This window comes from Pseudophryne corroboree, chromosome 3, assembly GCF_028390025.1.
Source record: "Pseudophryne corroboree isolate aPseCor3 chromosome 3, aPseCor3.hap2, whole genome shotgun sequence".
Taxonomy (NCBI): Eukaryota; Metazoa; Chordata; class Amphibia; order Anura; family Myobatrachidae; genus Pseudophryne; species Pseudophryne corroboree.
Genome location: NC_086446.1, coordinates 86,769,839 through 86,787,295, shown reverse-complemented (window position 1 = coordinate 86,787,295; position 17,457 = coordinate 86,769,839). Strand labels below are relative to the sequence as shown.

At 48.3% G+C, this 17,457-nt stretch overlaps 2 protein-coding genes across 5 annotated transcripts in view; one reads left to right on the top strand and one right to left on the bottom strand.

Moving 5' to 3' along the window:
• The window catches only part of LOC135057058 (oocyte zinc finger protein XlCOF8.4-like), a 146,190-nt gene extending 143,572 nt beyond the window's left edge, over nt 1–2,618 (bottom strand). For all 3 annotated transcript variants that reach the window (XM_063962946.1, XM_063962947.1, XM_063962949.1), the window contains exons 1-2: nt 2,395–2,618; nt 1,584–1,650 (exon numbers count right to left, since the gene is read on the bottom strand). The gene's annotated coding sequence lies outside the window, so the exon portion shown is untranslated. The remainder of the gene's footprint in view (nt 1–1,583; nt 1,651–2,394) is intronic.
• Nucleotides 2,619–2,700: 82 nt separating this feature from the next.
• Nucleotides 2,701–17,457, top strand: part of LOC135057047 (gastrula zinc finger protein XlCGF26.1-like) — a 35,574-nt gene continuing 20,817 nt past the window's right edge. Inside the window, exons 1-5 of one of the 2 annotated variants that reach the window (XM_063962919.1) lie at nt 2,701–2,802; nt 11,641–11,822; nt 12,343–12,421; nt 12,546–12,643; nt 12,787–13,198. In XM_063962919.1, coding sequence (XP_063818989.1) covers nt 2,781–2,802; nt 11,641–11,822; nt 12,343–12,421; nt 12,546–12,643; nt 12,787–13,198 — 793 coding nt within the window. In that variant the 5' untranslated portion in view covers nt 2,701–2,780. The remainder of the gene's footprint in view (nt 2,803–11,640; nt 11,823–12,342; nt 12,422–12,545; nt 12,644–12,786; nt 13,199–17,457) is intronic. The other variant, XM_063962920.1, reaches the window with a different exon arrangement.

Genomic DNA, 17,457 nt, shown 5'->3' with positions numbered 1-17,457 from the left:
AGTTCCTGTGCCCCAGGCTAATAAAACTTCTCAGGGTTTGTCACACAGCGCTGTATTGTATAATGTTACACCAATGCCCCTCTCCTGGCCAGGAGGATTATTCCTGCCAGAGACATATCAGACGCTCTTAGCACCACTAAAAATAAGTTACATTTGACAGAACCAGGGGGTTTTCCAGAGAATTTGGGCTGTGTTACAATGTCAGACCCCATAACAAGATGGGGGGTGGGGGAGTGCTACACCACCTCGGACACCGACTTCTCTGAAGGTGAGGGTCCCCCAAATAGGGCAACATCTCCCACGCGAGAGTACAGAGACAATGGCCCTGAAGCAGAGGTGGACTCAGAGGTGCCCGCAGCTGCATCTATTGGCAGTGGCCCATCTGTGACTTTATGCCGATCGTGCTAAAGTCCTTATCTTGTATAAATCCCTGTATAGGAATATGCAAGGACTGAGGCGGGCACTTTCCGCAGCTGTAGCCACTTTTATACCACCTGGTGCGTCTTTAGGAGTTACTATCCAAACTTGCATCAGCCCTATGGCCGGGCACACGTTTTTCGCCTGAGTACAGCCTTCAAAGAGACCGAGTGAGCGCCTGAGCACACACAGCAAGAAGCCGCACAACGACCTGCATGGTTCACAGAGGAATTAGTGGAGTGGTGGAAACAGGGACCTATAGATAGAAACCGAGAACTAGGGGTGGAAACAGGAAACCTATAGGTAGAAACCGTGACTTTGGGGTGGAACAGGAACCTAGAGGTGGAAACCAATTTAAGCTGTAGAGAAAACAAAAAAACGAATAAAAAAAAAAAAAAAAAATCTAATGGTTTCCAGATTTTATCATCTGCTGGCGGGTTCCTGTTATCATGAATGTTATCGCCAAGGAAGTGTCACAGCCACAACATCTAGGAGGAGCTGAGTATCTAAGATCTAACAACTTAGAACCATCAATGGTGCCAGAGATGCAAAGATGGAAAATATCATCATAAAGCCCTGCAGGAAGGCTAGGCATGCGGTACTGTGGCCAACAGCAATGTGTAATAGGGAAGCACTGACAAAACTCTTGATGTAAGCCGCTATAAGGAAACCTACCTATAAACTATACACAGACACAAGGGGGCAGTAGACGCCGTCACAACAGAGACAATACTCAGATCAATAGCAGCATTAGTTACATACACCATACCTCTCAACATGACCCATTCAAGGAGGGACAACATCTTAATCTATGATTGCCATCACCTGTGATAAACACCTTTCTTATTCATTAACTAGTTCAACACAGGTGACGGCAATCATAAATTAAGAGGGAAGTCCATGAATAGAGTATGTTGTCCCTACTGGAATGTCATGTTGGGAGGTATACATAAACACAGCGTAGGCCCCATCCCGTCAGGAACAGGCTATCTCGCCGAGACAGCCAGCGTATTCCATGATGGGGAGGCACCACTGATAGCCTCACCAGCGGTGATAAGCCGGGATATGGGGTCCGTCTATGCCAGCACTAATCAGGACGCTGGTATACAGGCAGTGATTTACATTCTCAGGACAGCGCCATTTATTATCATGTATACTGTGCATACCCAATCGTTTGGCCCCATTCTCCTCTTCCTCCGGTATGGCAGGGGGTCTCCAATGAGGCTCTATATGCTGCAATACCGGGATACAAAGAACATCATGTAAATACAACTGGCTTTATGGATCTAGACAAATTGGACTCTAAGGGGCTCAACTCAATTAGCCAGGAGGGGTGCGAGCTGGCGATAGAATGGTGAGGAAATGCTGCCAACAGCAACGCAGTCTGCACCTCTTGCGGCCCGATCTCATCCCATATGTGTAGATTTTTGTACACAGCCCCGCAAATACACGAGTCCGCAGTTTCTTACTCCCGCCATCATGAGGGAACATACAGGTAATTGAACTGACCCCTATGAAGATTGAGGCTACATCTAGTCACATTCACTGGACTCGTGGTGCCAGTAAGTGAAGCAAAGTGCTTCACTTACGGTAATCCGTGACTAGCTGATTATTTTGCTTTCCGCAGGGGATGAGATGAGGCGCTGTAGCCCCGCCTTCTGCGTATCCACGCCACCGCATCAGCACTTTGCACTGCTCCCACCTAACTGAACAGACCCCCATAACATCTGATGGCATATGTCATATGTATAGAGATGGCAGAGCAAATGCCATGCCTATGGTCACCATACACAGGTTCTATATGCCACCATACACCTCCATTGCTGCCTCACCAAAAGAGCTTACACTCTATTATCTCAGATGTGCATGGGGCACAGCCCAGACCTCGGTATAAACAGACCCAGGGAGCGGAATACCTTTGTGAGAGGAAACAGAGACGTGACAGGATCCAATTATCTGCCCCAGGAGAAGAAGTACCTGAGTATTGGGGTAGGAGAGAGGATGGACCACAACAAAACGGCCGTCGGCTTCTCTAGATCTCCGTTATGTTTTTCAGGAAAATAGTATCGCAATAATGTCTCCCTTTACTGATAGGGCACTTTAGGACGTAAGGCTTACACGGGAATAAGCAGTATGTAGCCTCTAGCTGCAGCCAGCGGCCGCCAGGGTTGGCCAGTGATATTATAAGACTCCGCCAACATGGCCGCCGCCCTCCTGCACTGAGGACATTATGTTCCTCTAAAGATATCCAGCTAGTGCTGCTATCTGATGCTTGTCTCGCCAGGACACGCTAGGGTTAGGGTAGAGTCACTTGATTCTAGCATCTACCTAATATATACGCTAGCCGCGGATCCACACAGTATATGCTGTGCGGCTGTGTAACAGGTAAATCCGATTATTACTGTACTGACTGTGATGTTCACAATAGGTATGGGGCGTGAGTTTGCTGGGCACTGTGGGTACAGAGGGCCAGATGTACTAAGCTTGAAAAGTGATCAATATCACTGTGATAAAGCACCAGCCAATCGGCTCCTAACTGTCATTTTTCAAACACAGCCTGTGACATGGCAGTTAGGAGCCGATTGGCTGGTGCTTTATCACAGTGATATTTATCACTTTTCAGGCTTAGTACATCTCCCCCAGAGTGTGTGTGTGTATGCTGGGCACTGAGTGTATAGGGTGTGTGTGTGTATGCTGGGCACTATGGGTACAGGGTGTGTATGCGCTGGGCACTGTGGGTACAGGGTGTGTGAGTGTGCTGGGCATCTTTGTACAGAGTGTGTGTGTATGCTGGGCACTGAGTGTATAGGGTGTGTGTGTATGCTGGGCACTATGGGTACAGGGTGTGTATGTGCTGGGCACTATGGGTACAGGGTGTGTATGTGCTGGGCACTATTTGTACAGGATTTGTATGTGCTGGGCACTATGGGTACAGGGTGTGTGAGTGTGCTGGGCACTGTGAGCATGGGGTGTGTATGTCTGTATGCTGTGCACTATGGGTATAGGGTGTGTGAATTGTGCTGTGCACTATGGGTATAGGGTCACTGGTGTGCGCAGCACATTTTATTAGGGGGTGCACCGTCGAGGGGGGGGGGGGGGGGGGGTCTAGCACCGCCTTTTGGGCGTGGTTAGTACCATCTATTGATGGTAAACACATGTAAAATATCCATCTTTGTACCAATCCTAATAAAGCAGATACATCGTCAGATGTTGTGGAGTGCACCAAACAAACACCCCTGATGGCACTCACTGCAATTACACTGCTCCTCCTCAGCCTGGTCTGGCTCCCCCTCTCTTTCCCCTGCAAGCTGCAACAGCTTACTTACAAGTCAGTCACTCACTGACACTGACAGTCGCAGACTAGTACTGATGCTGCTGGAAAAACAAGTGACGTGTCAATGTTGCTGCCGACCGCCTGCCAGTACTGAATTTGTCTTCCTAAGAGGAACGCTGGCTGCATGCTGATCCTCATCAGTGGCTGGCGTTGGCATAGCATAGAAGGAGAGAGGTGTGTATGTGGCGGGTATGACGGGTGGGCATGCGAGCAGCATGACGTAATCACGTCACATCACACTGTTTTTGTACATGGAGGTGGAGCTGGGAATTTGAAAGCCGGTGTCAGTGGCACCCTTGATTAACCCAGGCGTCCGGTCGGTAATGCAGTCCTGACAGGGTGCAGCGCAGAGGGGACAGTAATCAGCCTGCTCGGCGATCGCTGCATCAGGCATGTGAGATCTGGGTGCCAGACATTAGGGGATGCCTGTGCGCACCAGGCACCCCCCCTGCGCACACCTATGTATAGGGTGTGTGAATTATGCTGTGCACTATGGGTACAGGGTGTGTGTGTATATTGGGCACTGTGGGTACAGAGAGTGTGTGTGCTGGGCACTGTGGTGGTAAATTTACTAAGGTGGGAGTTTTTTTAGAACTGGTGATGTTGCTCATAGCAACCGGTCAGAGTTTACTTAACATCTATCTAGCTGCTTCTAGACGATAATAGAGTCTCATTGGTTGCTATAGGCAACATCACCAGTTCTAAAAAATCTCCCACCTTAGTAAATTTACCCCTATGGGTATAGGGTGAGTGTATATGCAGTAGAAAGAAAGATGAGTATTTCCTTTACCGGCGCTACAAATAAAAATCAGTGAACTTAGGGGTACATTTACTAAGCAGTGATAACAGTGGAGAACTGAGCCAGTGGAGAAATTTCCCCATCAACCAATCAGCAGCTCTGTATCATTTTATAGTATGCAAATTATAGATGTTACTTCAGTGTTGATTGGTTGCCATGGACCCCTTTCAGTGCGTGGTTGGGTTTCCGTTTTTTTGTTTTGCCAAGTACGTGGATTATACAAAGAAGACAAGCAACACTGGATTATGTGAGTATCATTTTTTTCACAGGTACCCCAAGGATTCTACATGGAGAAGAGGACCGAGCCTCGTGTGAACATAGGTAAGTATGTATGTTTGGAGGTGTGCATGTATGTAATAAACTTATACTGTCACGGTGTGTGTGTCCTGTTTTTTGTTGGGTATTTTTTTAGTAGTAGTACTACAGGTACCAGCGGGCCCGGTTTTTCACCGCATGCTGGTACTTGTGGTTCTCCAAGTACCAGCTTGCGGGGGAGGCTTGCTGGGACTTGTAGTACTGCTACTAAAAAACAATATTCTCATTTTTTACACAAGGCTATCAGCCCCCATCCGCCGCCCTTGGATGGGGGGGACAGCCTCGGGCTTCACCCCTGGCCCTTGGGTGGCTGGAGGGGGGGACCCCTTGATTTAAGGGGTTCCCACTCCTCCAGGGTACCCCGGCCAGGGGTGACTAGTTGGGTATGTAATGCCAGGGCCGCCGGGACCACAATAAAAGTGTCCCCCGGCTGTGGCATTATGTACCTGGCTAGTGGAGCCCGGTGCTGGTTTAAAAAATACGGGGGACCGCTACGCTTTTTGTCCCCCGTATTTTTTGAACCAGGACCAGGCACAGAGCCCGGTGCTGGTTGATGAAATATGGGGGAACCCCTGTCATTTTTTTCCCCATATTTTGTCACCCAGGACCGGCTCAAAGAGCCCGAGGCTGGTTATGCTTAGGAGGGGGGACCCCACGCAATTTTTTTTAATGTTTTTACACTAAACACACCCTTTCTCATAGATAACCATGCACAGATCTCACTGATCCGTGCATGGTTATCCAAACTCGACTGGAAAAAGCAGGTCTATTTTTTTGCTGCTTTTTTTAACGATTCGCAAAAAAATAGACCCGCACTTGAGCACTCAGAGACTAACACCCAAATACGAATGAATAGTGAATACCCGTATTGTATGAAATAACAGCCGCGTTTGACCGATGGTCTATTCATTCGTATTTCAGAACTTTGCCGTTAAATCCATTACGAATAGACCAGACACTGCCGAGATTTGTGCTTAGTGAATTCCCGGATTGGGACTTAGAAAAAAAAACACAAATCGGCAAAACTCGTTTTTTTTAGTAAATACTGGCCTTGATAGGCTCCAGTGGTCCCTAGTCTAACCCACACACCCTGGGCTATCACTTGGGCAGCTATTCCACCGTCAAGAGCAAGGTAACTCTGCCCTGGAAATCCTTATATCAGGAAATCCCATGTGCTGCTGATCACACACCTGGGATTCTGCTAGTGCTTCCAAAACCTGGTCTGGATCCTCAAAATTGCTTTCACATGGAAACATGCTGTCTCTGCCACACTCCTCCCCCCTTAGCTTCAACCACCCTGGTGAAGCTACACTATTTTTAGGCAAGCTCTCTGCCTCTCCCACCCCCACCTGTGTCATCCGCCCAGGTACACAGCCTTCCATCACCTTCCAGAGGTCAGCCGCCTTGCCTTTTTCCTCCCCCCCTTCCCCCCCCAGCTTCACCATAGGGTTGCTTGGAAGAGCAGGACCTACAGACCTCCTGGAAAGGGCATCGGCATTGAGGTGCTGTTTCCCTGGGCGATGCCTCACCTCAAACTTAAATGGCTGCAAAGCCAAAAACCAACAAGTCACACAAGCATTCACCTCTTTGTTTGTATGCATCCACTGTAAGGGTGCATGGTCTGTCACCAACAAAAACTCTCGTCCCAATAAATAATACCTTAATGCTCAACTGCCCATTTAATGGCCAAGCACGCCTGCTCTACAGTTGAGTACCTGCGCTCCCTGGGCAATAATTTACGGCTAAGGTAGAGGATGGGCTTCTCCTCTCCATCTACCTCTTGGGATAGGACTGCTCCTAATCCTGTCCCAGAGACATCCGTTTGTCACACAAATTGCTTTTTAAAGTCAAGAGCTTGCAAGACAGGCTCAGTACACAAAGCTTGTCTTAAATCCTGCCAAGCAGTTTCCACTGGTCTAAACCACGTTATCTTGTCTGGGAACTGTTTTTTAAGACATTCGGTTAGTGGAGCCGCTCTAGCGGCGAAATCTCCAATGAACCTGCGATAATATCCGACCAAATCGAGAAATGTCCTAAGTTGTGATTTTGTATTTAGGTCTAGACCAGGTGAGGACTGCTTCTACCTTACTAGGCTGAGGTTTAACCTGTCCTCTGCCCACAATGTATCCCAAATACTTGGCCTCAATCATACCAATGGCACATTTCTCAGGGTTATGGTAAACCCGTGTGCCCGTAGAGATTGTAAAACGGATTCTACCTTTGGTAGGTGTGACTCCCAGTCAGAGCTGAAAATAACAATGTCATCTAAATAAGCAGTCGCATATTTTCCCTATAGATTGTAAGCTTGCGAGCAGGTCCTTCCTACCTCTATGTCTGTCTGTTTTAACCCAGTTTTGTTCTATTACTGTTGTTCTAATTGTAAAGCGCAACTGAATATGCTGCGCTATATAAGAAACTGTTAATAAATAAAATAAATAAAATATTCTCTGTGGGGCGCAGCAACTTATGCATAGCTTTCTGGAAGGTTACTGGGGCACCATGTAAACCAAATGGGAGCATTTTATATTGGAATAAGCCTTCTGGGCTAGAGAAGGCTGTTTTTGCCTTAGCAGCTTCTGGTAACGGAATCTGCCAATAACCTTTTGTCAAATCAAGTGTAGTGAGAGATTGACTATTGGCTACATTTTCTACCAACTCATCAACCCGGGGCATAGGGTAAGAATCAAACCGGGACACTTGACTTAATTTACGGAAGTCATTGCAGAACCGTAAGGCATCTGAAGGCTTCCGTACTAGGACAATTGGATTATTCCACTCACTGGTGGATTCCTCTATAACTCCTAGGCATAACATCTCTTCCACCTCCTGCTTTACCGCTGCCCGCTTTGCTTCGGGTATGTGATAAGGCCTCTGTTTAATGACCACCCCGGGTGGAGTCACAACATCATGTTGGATGATCTGTGTCTTTCCCGGAATGGCAGAAAACACATCTTGGTAGCGTTTCACCAAGTTCACCACTTCCCGTTTCTGTTCAGGAGTAAGCGTGACTTCCATGGGTACCTGGCATTCTGAAATCTTTTTAGCTACCAAAGTGGGCCGATTGGTAGTTTCTTTCCAGGGTTTTAACAGGTTTACATGGTAGACTTGTACCTCCCTCCTTCTACCCTCCTGTCGGACCCTGTAATTCACCGGTCCCACTTGCCTTGATGATCTTATAGGGGCCCCGCCATTGTGCATACATCTTGCTTTCTGTGGTGGGTACCAGCACTAACACTTTATCTCCCGGATTAAAGGACCGGTAAACTGAGGTGACATCATACATCTGACGTTGTTGGGCCCTTTCCATGTTCAGTAGTGGCGCAATCTGCCTTAAACCGCCATATAACTGGGCCACAAACTGAATGTTAGGGTCCATGGTTATACTTTCCACCCTTCTTTTAAGAGATCTAGAATTCCTCTGGGCTGTCTCCCATAGAGGAGCTCAAAGTGACTAAACCCTGTAGAGGATTGGAGTACCTCTCTGACCGCAAACATCAAGTAAGGTAGGAGCAGATCCCAATCTCGTTTTTCTTGTGACACTGCCCTCTTTATCATTTGCTTAAGGGTTTTACTAAATCTTTCTACCAGGCCATCTGTCTGCGGGTGGTGCACCGAGGTAGTAATCCTGCCTACGTTTAGCAGCCGACATAAATCTTTCATGAGTTTAGACACACGAAAGGTGTACCTTGATCCGTTAAGACCTCTTTCAGTATTCCTAACCGGGTATACATGGTTATTAGTTCTCTGGCAATAGTGCCAGATTTCATATTGCGCAGGGATATAGCCTCTGGGTACCTGGTGGCATAATCAACTACTACCAATATGTATTGGTGCCCTCGAGCAGATTTTTCCACTGGCTCTATCAGATCCATACCAATCTGCTCAAAAGGTACGGAAATGAAAGGGAAGGGTACCGGTGGAGCTCTAAACTCTGGCCGTGGGGCTGTCCTCTGGCAGACTGGGCATTCCTGACAATACCTCTTAACGGAAGCATAGATGCCAGGCCAAAAGAACCTTAACTGGATGCGTTGGAGTGTTTTCTCCTTCCCTAGATGGGTAGCTTCTAACACCAACTGCTCCAGTTTTCGGGGAGCCAAGAGCTGATCTACCCCTTTCCCTTGTAAAGTAGCGACACAATATAGCAAATCATTTTTCAAAACAAAATATGGTACATCCTCTGATGGTAAAGCATCAACTATCCTGACGTTAACTACTTTAACAGTCTCAAAGGCGTGTACCAAATTGCTGTCATCGTGTTGATCTCTCCCAAAGTCCTGCAGTGATATCGTCCCACCAACTGGGTTCCAATGGGCCTCGGACTCAGTCTCTTGGGGTGGTTTGGGACCGGCAGCCTCTCTCCCGGACGCTAAACTTTGGTAGTCTCTGGTCTCTGGCTTCTGAGTTGTTTTGGTGTTTGATGGTTTGTTGCTAGCATGCCAGGTAACCAGCTCCTGTAGCTATGGAAAGTTTCGGCCCAGGATCAGCGGATATGGGGAACTGAAGGTCACCGCCGCTACCACGTTTTAACAACCGACCTTGAATGGTCAGGGGTAAATAGACCTGTGGGCACTCCTCCACATCGCCATGGATGCACAACACCCTGACAGGAGGCTGGACCTTGTCTGCTCCCGGAGGAACCATGTTGGCCGCGACAATGGTGAGCTAACTGCCGGTATCTACCAGGGCCCAAATCTCCCGGTTTTCCACCTGTACCTGCACCCGGAACAGTGAGGACTTTGCTTGGGATACCCCCTGCTGCCGCCATGCTGACCAACGGCCGAGCTGTCCATTGGCTCGCCCTGTTTCAGGCAGTCCCGCCGCACATGACCAGGCTCGCCACACTCAAAGCACACCAAGGGAGGCGGAGCCTCTGGTTTAACTACTGAGACCTGAGTTTCGGGTTTAGGTGTTGGCCCGTATCATGACCTGGCTTTATTCAGCTTTCACAGCATCAGGTGCCGCTCATTCACCACTGCCAACTCCTCAGATGTCTGAGGGTCAGCCTGAAGGGCCCACTGCTGCACCGAGCAGTCTAACACTCGCATAGCCTGGTCCAGTGCGACTACTTCCACAATCTGTACTGCAGGGTTTTTATCTGGCTGCAACCAGGCCCTTGCCAGTCGGGCTAGTTTGGCCAGCTGAATCCTGGGAGGCTCAGAGCACTCAAGCCGCCAGTCATGGAATTGTTGAGGTTTGCTTGGCCCCGTCACTCCAATCCTATCCAGTATAGCCTTTTTCAGGCCAGGATAGGAGCGTGCCTCAGCCACAGTCATGTCCACATACGCCCGCTGTGCCTCCCCTGTTAAACGGTGTCCAGCCTGTCAGACCATTCCTCCGCAGGCCATCCCAACCGCGTGGCCGTGCGCTCAAACGTGCAAAGGAATGCCTCTATAGCATCCGCTGGGGTGAGCATTAGTAGCCTTTCCCGCTTTGGCTCAGTTTTTTTATGCGCTTTTAACTCATCGCACATTTGAATTTGAGTTTGCTGTCTTTCAGCTGGGTTCGTTGCCCCTCATGTAACATCTGAATCTAGGTTTGTTGCCCCTCATGTAACATTTGAATTATAGTTTGTTGCCCAGCTGCAAGTTCAGCAAGTTGTTTTAGTAACTACTCCATTTTGCCCTGCATGGCCCCTTTAAGGACAAAACTAGGAGGTTTAATATAATGTGCCAGGCTTATCAAACCGTCCAAGCCGACACCCGTCTGTTTTTCTGGCTATTTAACACATAACAGCAAACAGTCTGCCTATAATGCTATGGCCCTTTAAGGCTGCCACTTGCACTGCGTAACCAGAGAGGAAGAAAAGGAAAACTTGCAGTTTAAACACCGGTATGCTTACCAACAGTTTCTGCTGTACACCGTGTCCTTGCTCGCATTCTCCATCACTTGTGACAAGGATCACACACACGGGGACTCAAATGAACATTTTCTGTGTTCATTTGGAACAGCAGGTCAGCACATAGCAAGTTACATCGATATGCAGTCGGTATTACAGGCAGTAGCATACAGGCACTTTCAGCATAGCAGACTCTTGACAGGCTCCAGTGGTCCCTAGTCTAACCCACACACCCCGGCCTATCACTTGGGCAGCTATTCCACCATCAAGAGTAAGGTGACTCTGCCCTGGAAACCCTTATATCGGGACTACTGCTTCCAAAACCTGGTCTGGATCCTCCACATTACTTTCACATGGAAACATGCTGTCTCTGCCACTATATTTATTTATTTTCCAAAGTGCGCTATATTCATTGGATATTAAATCTTCCAAAATAATGGACCCAATTGGTGCAGACTGGAGATTGAAGAAATCTTTGCACAGTTTATTCTCCTGGGATCCTGGAACAGATATCCCCTCACCAGAAAAATCGCCCAAACAGAAGGCCACAAGGGACAATTAGTACCAATTATTGGTTTATTGACACAGTTTGTAACATACACATTAAAAAATGTTATACAGAAATAAAATTGCTATTTATCAGTGAGTGGTATCCAGAGCGTGTTGATGGCAAATTAGATCCTCCCTCACCTTAATAAGATGTGAGCTCATAAAGAGAAAATCTTCACGATTTGGATTGCTATCTCATCCTCCAGCACCAGTAGTGTGTCGTTGCTGGAGCTGGAGGATACTTAAATCCATCCATATATAATAAATGTATGGTTACAAATAGGGTAAGTGCTATTATTGAAAGATAGACACTTTAAAAAACAACTCCAAATTTGTGAAATTCTACTTATCTTTTTATTAATGTCTCTGTGTTCACACATTATTACACAGTAGTGAAGAAGACCTCCAGTGAGTGTGAGAGACCAAGTATCTGTCTCCATGGGTCTGGAGGATTGAACAGGACCCAGAGCCCCATCACGGTGCGTCCACCTCACTCACTGATACTTGAGAGAGACAATGAGCAGAAGATCCTGGAACTCACCAACAAGATCATTCAGCTGCTGACTGGAGAGGTGACTGCTGGGAATGGGACATTATACAGTAACACCAGGGGAGGTGTCTGGGTGATGACTGGAGAGGTGACTGCTGGGAATGGGACATTATACAGTAACACCAGGGGAGGTGTCTGGGTGATGACTGGAGAGGTGACTGCTGGGAATGGGACATTATACAGTAACACCAGGGGAGGTGTCTGGATGATGACTGGAAAGGTGACTGCTGGGAATGGGACATTATACAGTAACACCAGGGGAGGTGTCTGGGTGATGACTGGAGAGGTGACTGCTGGGAATGGGACATTATACAGTAACACCAGGGGAGGTGTCTGGGTGATGACTGGAAAGGTGACTGCTGGGAATGGGGCATTATACAGTAACACCAGGGGAGGTGTCTGGGTGATGACTGGAGAGGTGACTGCTGGGAATGGGACATTATACAGTAACACCAGGGGAGGTGTCTGGGTGATGACTGTGTCATTGTGTGTGTCAGGTTCTTATAAGGTGTCAGGATGTCACTGTCCATCTCTCCATGCAGGAGTGGGAGTATATGCAGGGACATAAGGATCTGTACAAGGACGTGATGATGGAGAATCCCTGTCCGCTCATATCACTAGGTAAGAGGAGATTTTAATTTATTGTACAGGGGAGAACAGGTATGAGGACCACCTACTGTATATACACACTTCATCTGATAATTACATATATACAGTGTACTCAGTCACTGTATGTCTCCTACAGATGGACCCAGTAACAGAGATACCCCAGAGAGATGTCCCCATCCTCTGTATTCACAGGATTGTACAGAGGAGAGTCACAGGATCCCACAAGAGTATCAGGTAGATGGGATTTTCGATCTCGCCAAATGCCACAGTGACTTTCTCTATATGATGTGTAGAAAAGCTGAGTTTGTTCTTTTGTATTGTTTAATATCTTACTGAAATCACACATTATTAATGTCTTTTATTGCTGGTTTTTATAGGGTGAAGGCCACTTAAATAACATTAAGGTCGAAGACCTTAAGGCAGAAGAAATAGAGGGAGAAGAAGAGACAAATGTCACTGATATTAAGGTAGAAGATATAGAGGGAGAAGAAGAAACGTATGTCACTGATATAAAGGCAGAAGATATAGAGGGAGAAGAAGAAACGTATGTCACTGATATAAAGGCAGAAGATATAGAGGGAGAAGAAGAAACGTATGTCACTGATATAAAGGCAGAAGATATAGAGGGAGAAGAAGAAACGTATGTCACTGATATAAAGGCAGAAGATATAGAGGGAGAAGAGACAAATGTGTCTGATATTAAGGTGGAAGATATAGAGAAAAAAGAAGAAATATATGTGAGAGGTCATCAGTGTAAGGAGGAGGAAATCCCTACAGATATCAGCACAGGTGAGTAACAATCACTTATTACAGAGAGAGTCACATATTCTCCTTGCTCAGTTACTAGAACAATCTCTTATCCTACACATGCTTCTGTCAGTACAGACTAATGAGAAAAAGATTTATGGTAAGAACTTACCCTTGTTAAATCTTTTTCTGCGAGGTACACTGGATTCCACAGGGACTAACATCGGGGGGTGTAGAGTAGGATAAAAGCTTTCACTGTTCCCAAGATGCTCAGCGCCGCCTCATCTAAAACTCCGCCTCCGTGCACAGGAGCTCAGTTTTGTCAACCAGTCCAATGCAGTAGCAGGTAAAAGAGACGTAAACTGTTAGTAGCCACGTGCACCACATTCTCACGACAGGAGAAGGTATCGGCGGCTTATGCCATACCAACCCAAAGAAGCTAAATGCGACAGGGTGGGCGCCCTGTGGAATCCAGTGTACCTCGCAGAAAGAGATTTAACAAGGGTAAGTTCTTACCATAAATCTCCTTTTCTGCAGCGGGGTACACTGGTATTCCACAGGGAATTACATCGGGGATGTCCTAAAGCAGTTCCTTATGGGAGGGGACGCACTGTAGCGGGCACAAGAACCCGGCGTCCAAAGGAAGCATCCTGGGAGGCGGAAGTATCGAAGGCATAGAACCTTATGAACGTGTTCACTGATAGACCACGTAGCCGCCTTGCACAACTGTTCAAGGGTCGCACCAGGGCGGGCCGCCCAAGAAGGGCCAACAGACAGAGTAGAATGGGCTTTGATGGTAGCAGGAGCTGGAAGGCCAGCCTGTACATAAACATGTGCAATCACCATTCTAATCCATCTGGCCAAGGTCTGCTTGTTAGCAGGCCATCTACGTTTGTGAAAACCAAAAAGTACAAGAGAGAATCAGACTTCCTACTGGAGGCTGTCCTCTTCACATAGATACGGAGAGCCCGCTCTTTGGAGAATAAATCCGGAGAGACAAAGGCCAGAACCACAATCTCCTGGTTAAGGTGGAAAGAAGACACCACCTTAGATAGATAACCAGGGCGGGTTCGAAGAACCACCCGGTCACGGTGAAAAACCAGATTGGGGGACCTACAAGATAAGGCACCCAAATCTGATACCCGTCTAGCAGACGCAATAGCCAGCAGAAACAAGACCTTGAGGGAAAGCCACTTAAGGTCCGCAGATTCAAGAGGTTCAAACGGAGACTCTTGCAAAGCCTCCAGAACCACCGACAAATCCCAAGGAGCCGCAGGTGGGACATAGGGAGGTTGAATCCGTAAAACACCCTGAGTGAATGTATGAACATCAGGCAGAGTCACAATTTTTCTCTGAAACCATACTGACAAGGCAGAAATATGAACCTTGAGGGATGCCAGCTTAAGGGCCAAGTCCAGGCCATGTTGTAGGAAGGCCAAAAGTTTGGCCGTACTAAACTTGTAAACGTCATGATTGTTAGATGCGCACCAAGCAAAGTAAGAATTCCAGACCCTATGGTAAATCCGAGCAGAAGCCGGCTTACGGGCCTTCAACATAGTTTGCATGACCGCCTCAGAAAATCCTTTGGCCCTCAGTACGGAAGCATCAAGAGCCACGCCGTTAAAGCCAGTCGGGCCAATCCTGGTAAACACAAGGACCCTGGACGAGGAGGTCTGGTCGTTGCGGAAGTAGAAGAGGACGCTCTAGCGAGAGACCCTGTAGGTCTGAAAACCAATGCCGTCTGGGCCACGCTTGAACTATTAGAAGAAGGATTCCTCCTTTTTGCTTGAGCTTCCTCACTACTCTGGGCAGGAGTGAGACTGGAGGGAACATGTATGGCAGCCGAAAGCTCCATGGAATTGCCAGTGCGTCCACGAACGCAGCTTGAGGGTCCCTTGTTCTTACTCCGAAGACCGGAACCTTGTGATTGTGTTGAGACGCCATCAGGTCTACATTTGGTAGGCCCCAATTGTCCACTAGGAGTTGAAATACTTCTGAATGAAGGCTCCACTCTCCGGCGTGTACGTCCTGTCGACTGAGGAAGTCCGTTTCACAGTTCAGGACCCCCGGAATGAACACTGCCGATATGGCCGGCAGATGGCGTTACGCCCATTGAAGAATCTTTGACACTTCCATCATTGCCATGCGACTTTGAGTGCCGCCTTGATGATTTATGTACGCCACCATGGTGACGTTGTCTGACTGTACTTGAACAGGCCTGTCCAGTACCAGATGCCGGGCCAGTTTCAGAGCATTGAACACTGCCCGCAATTCCAGAATGTTTATCGGGAGGAGAGACTCCTCCCTGGTCCACCGACCCTGAAGAGAGTGTTGCTCCAACACCGCGCCCCAACCCCTCAGACTGGCATCCGTCATCAGAAGGACCGAGTTGGAGAACCAGAAGGGACGACCCCTGCTCAATCGTTGGTCTTGCAGCCACCAGGTCAGTGACGGACCTCCGGAGACAAGGAGATCATTTGAGACCTGATCTGGTGAGGCAGACCATCCCACTTGGCAAGAATCAGTTTCTCCAGAGGGCGGGAATGAAATTGAGCATACTCCACCAAATCGAAAGCTGACACCATGAGGCCTAGTACTTGCATCGCCGAGTGTATCGAAACACGCGGCCAAGAGAGGAAGCAACGTATCTTGTCCTGAAGCTTCAGGACTTTCTCCTGTGACAAAAACAACCTCTGGTTGTGTGTGTCCAACAACGCTCCTAGATGCACCATGCTCTGGGCAGGGACCAGGGATGATTTCTTCCAGTTGATGAGCCACCCGTGGGCTTGCAGAAACTGGACCGTCAGATCCAAATGACGGAGGAGAACTTCTGGGGAATTGGCCAGGATCAGCAGGTCGTCCAGATACTGCAGGATCCGGATGCCCCGATGGCGGAGTGAAGCCGTCATAACTGCCATGACCTTGGTGAAAATTCGCGGAGCCGTGGTCAGACCAAACGGTAAGGCCCGGAATTGGTAATGGAGATTGCCAATAGCAAAATGCAGGTATTGCTGATGTGACACGGCAATAGGAATATGCAGGTAAGCATCCTGTATATCCAGGGATACCATATAGTTCCCTGGTTCCAAAGCCAGGACAATAGAGCGAAGGGTCTCCATACGAAACTTGGAGACCCTCACAAACTTGTTCAAAGATTTGTGGTTGAGAATGGGCCGGGAGGAACCATTCGGTCTGGGGACTAGGAACAGCGTTGAATAGTACCCCCTGTCCCTCTGAGCCAGAGGCACCGGCACTACCACTCCGGTGTCCAGGAGGGGTTGTACCACTAAACGGAGAGTTGGTGCCTTCACCTGATCCGAAGGGATGTCCGTCGGGCAACAGCGAGGAGGGGGACGTGTCTTGAAGGATATAGCATATCCGTGAGTGACGACTTCCCGTACCCAAGCGTCTGAAGTGGTCTTCAACCATACCTGGGTGAACTGTAGAAGTTGGCCTCCCACCCTGGGATCCCTCAGGGGGAGGCCCGCCACGTCATGCCGCAGGCTTGTCCGATTTGGAAGCCGGCTGACAGACAGCCCAGGCACGTTTAGGCTTGGGCTTGGTGATTTTGAAAGTGCGAGACTGTTTCAGGTACGCCTGACCCTTTGCTTTACCCAGAGGGCGAAAGGAAGTACTCTTAGCCTTCGGGGCCGAAGGAGTAGTACTAGGTAGACATGCAGTCTTAGCACACATCAAGTCAGTGACAATCTTGTTGAGATCCTCACCAAAGAGGATGTTTCCTTTAAACTGGAGCACCTCCAGGATTTTCTTAGAGTCCAAGTCCACCGACCAGGACTGCAACCAGAGAATACGGCGAGTCAAAATGGATGTCGTAGCAGCCTTGGCCGCCAGAACACCTGCATCTGAAGCTGCTTCTTTAATGTAATGAGATGCCGTGACAATATAACAGAGACATTGTCTGGCATGTTCAGAAAAATTGGACGGAATCTCAGCCTCGATTTTCTGAGCCCACGCCTCAATAGCTTCTGCGGCCCAAGTAGCTGCAATGGTGGGCCTATGCTCAGCCCCTGCAAGGGTATAGATAGCTTTTAAGCAGCCCTCCACACGCTTATCCGTCGGCTCCTTGAGAGGAGTGACGGTAGTGACAGGCAGAGCAGATGACACCACCAGCCGAGCGATTTGCGAATCCACCGGCGGTGGCGTTTCACAATTTTTACTCAATTCTGCCGCAAGGGGATAGCGGGCCAGCATCTTGTTGTGCGGGGTGAATTTCTTTCGTGGGTTCTCCCAGGATTCCTGAAGTATGTCAACCAAGTGGTCAGAATGAGGAAAAAACAATT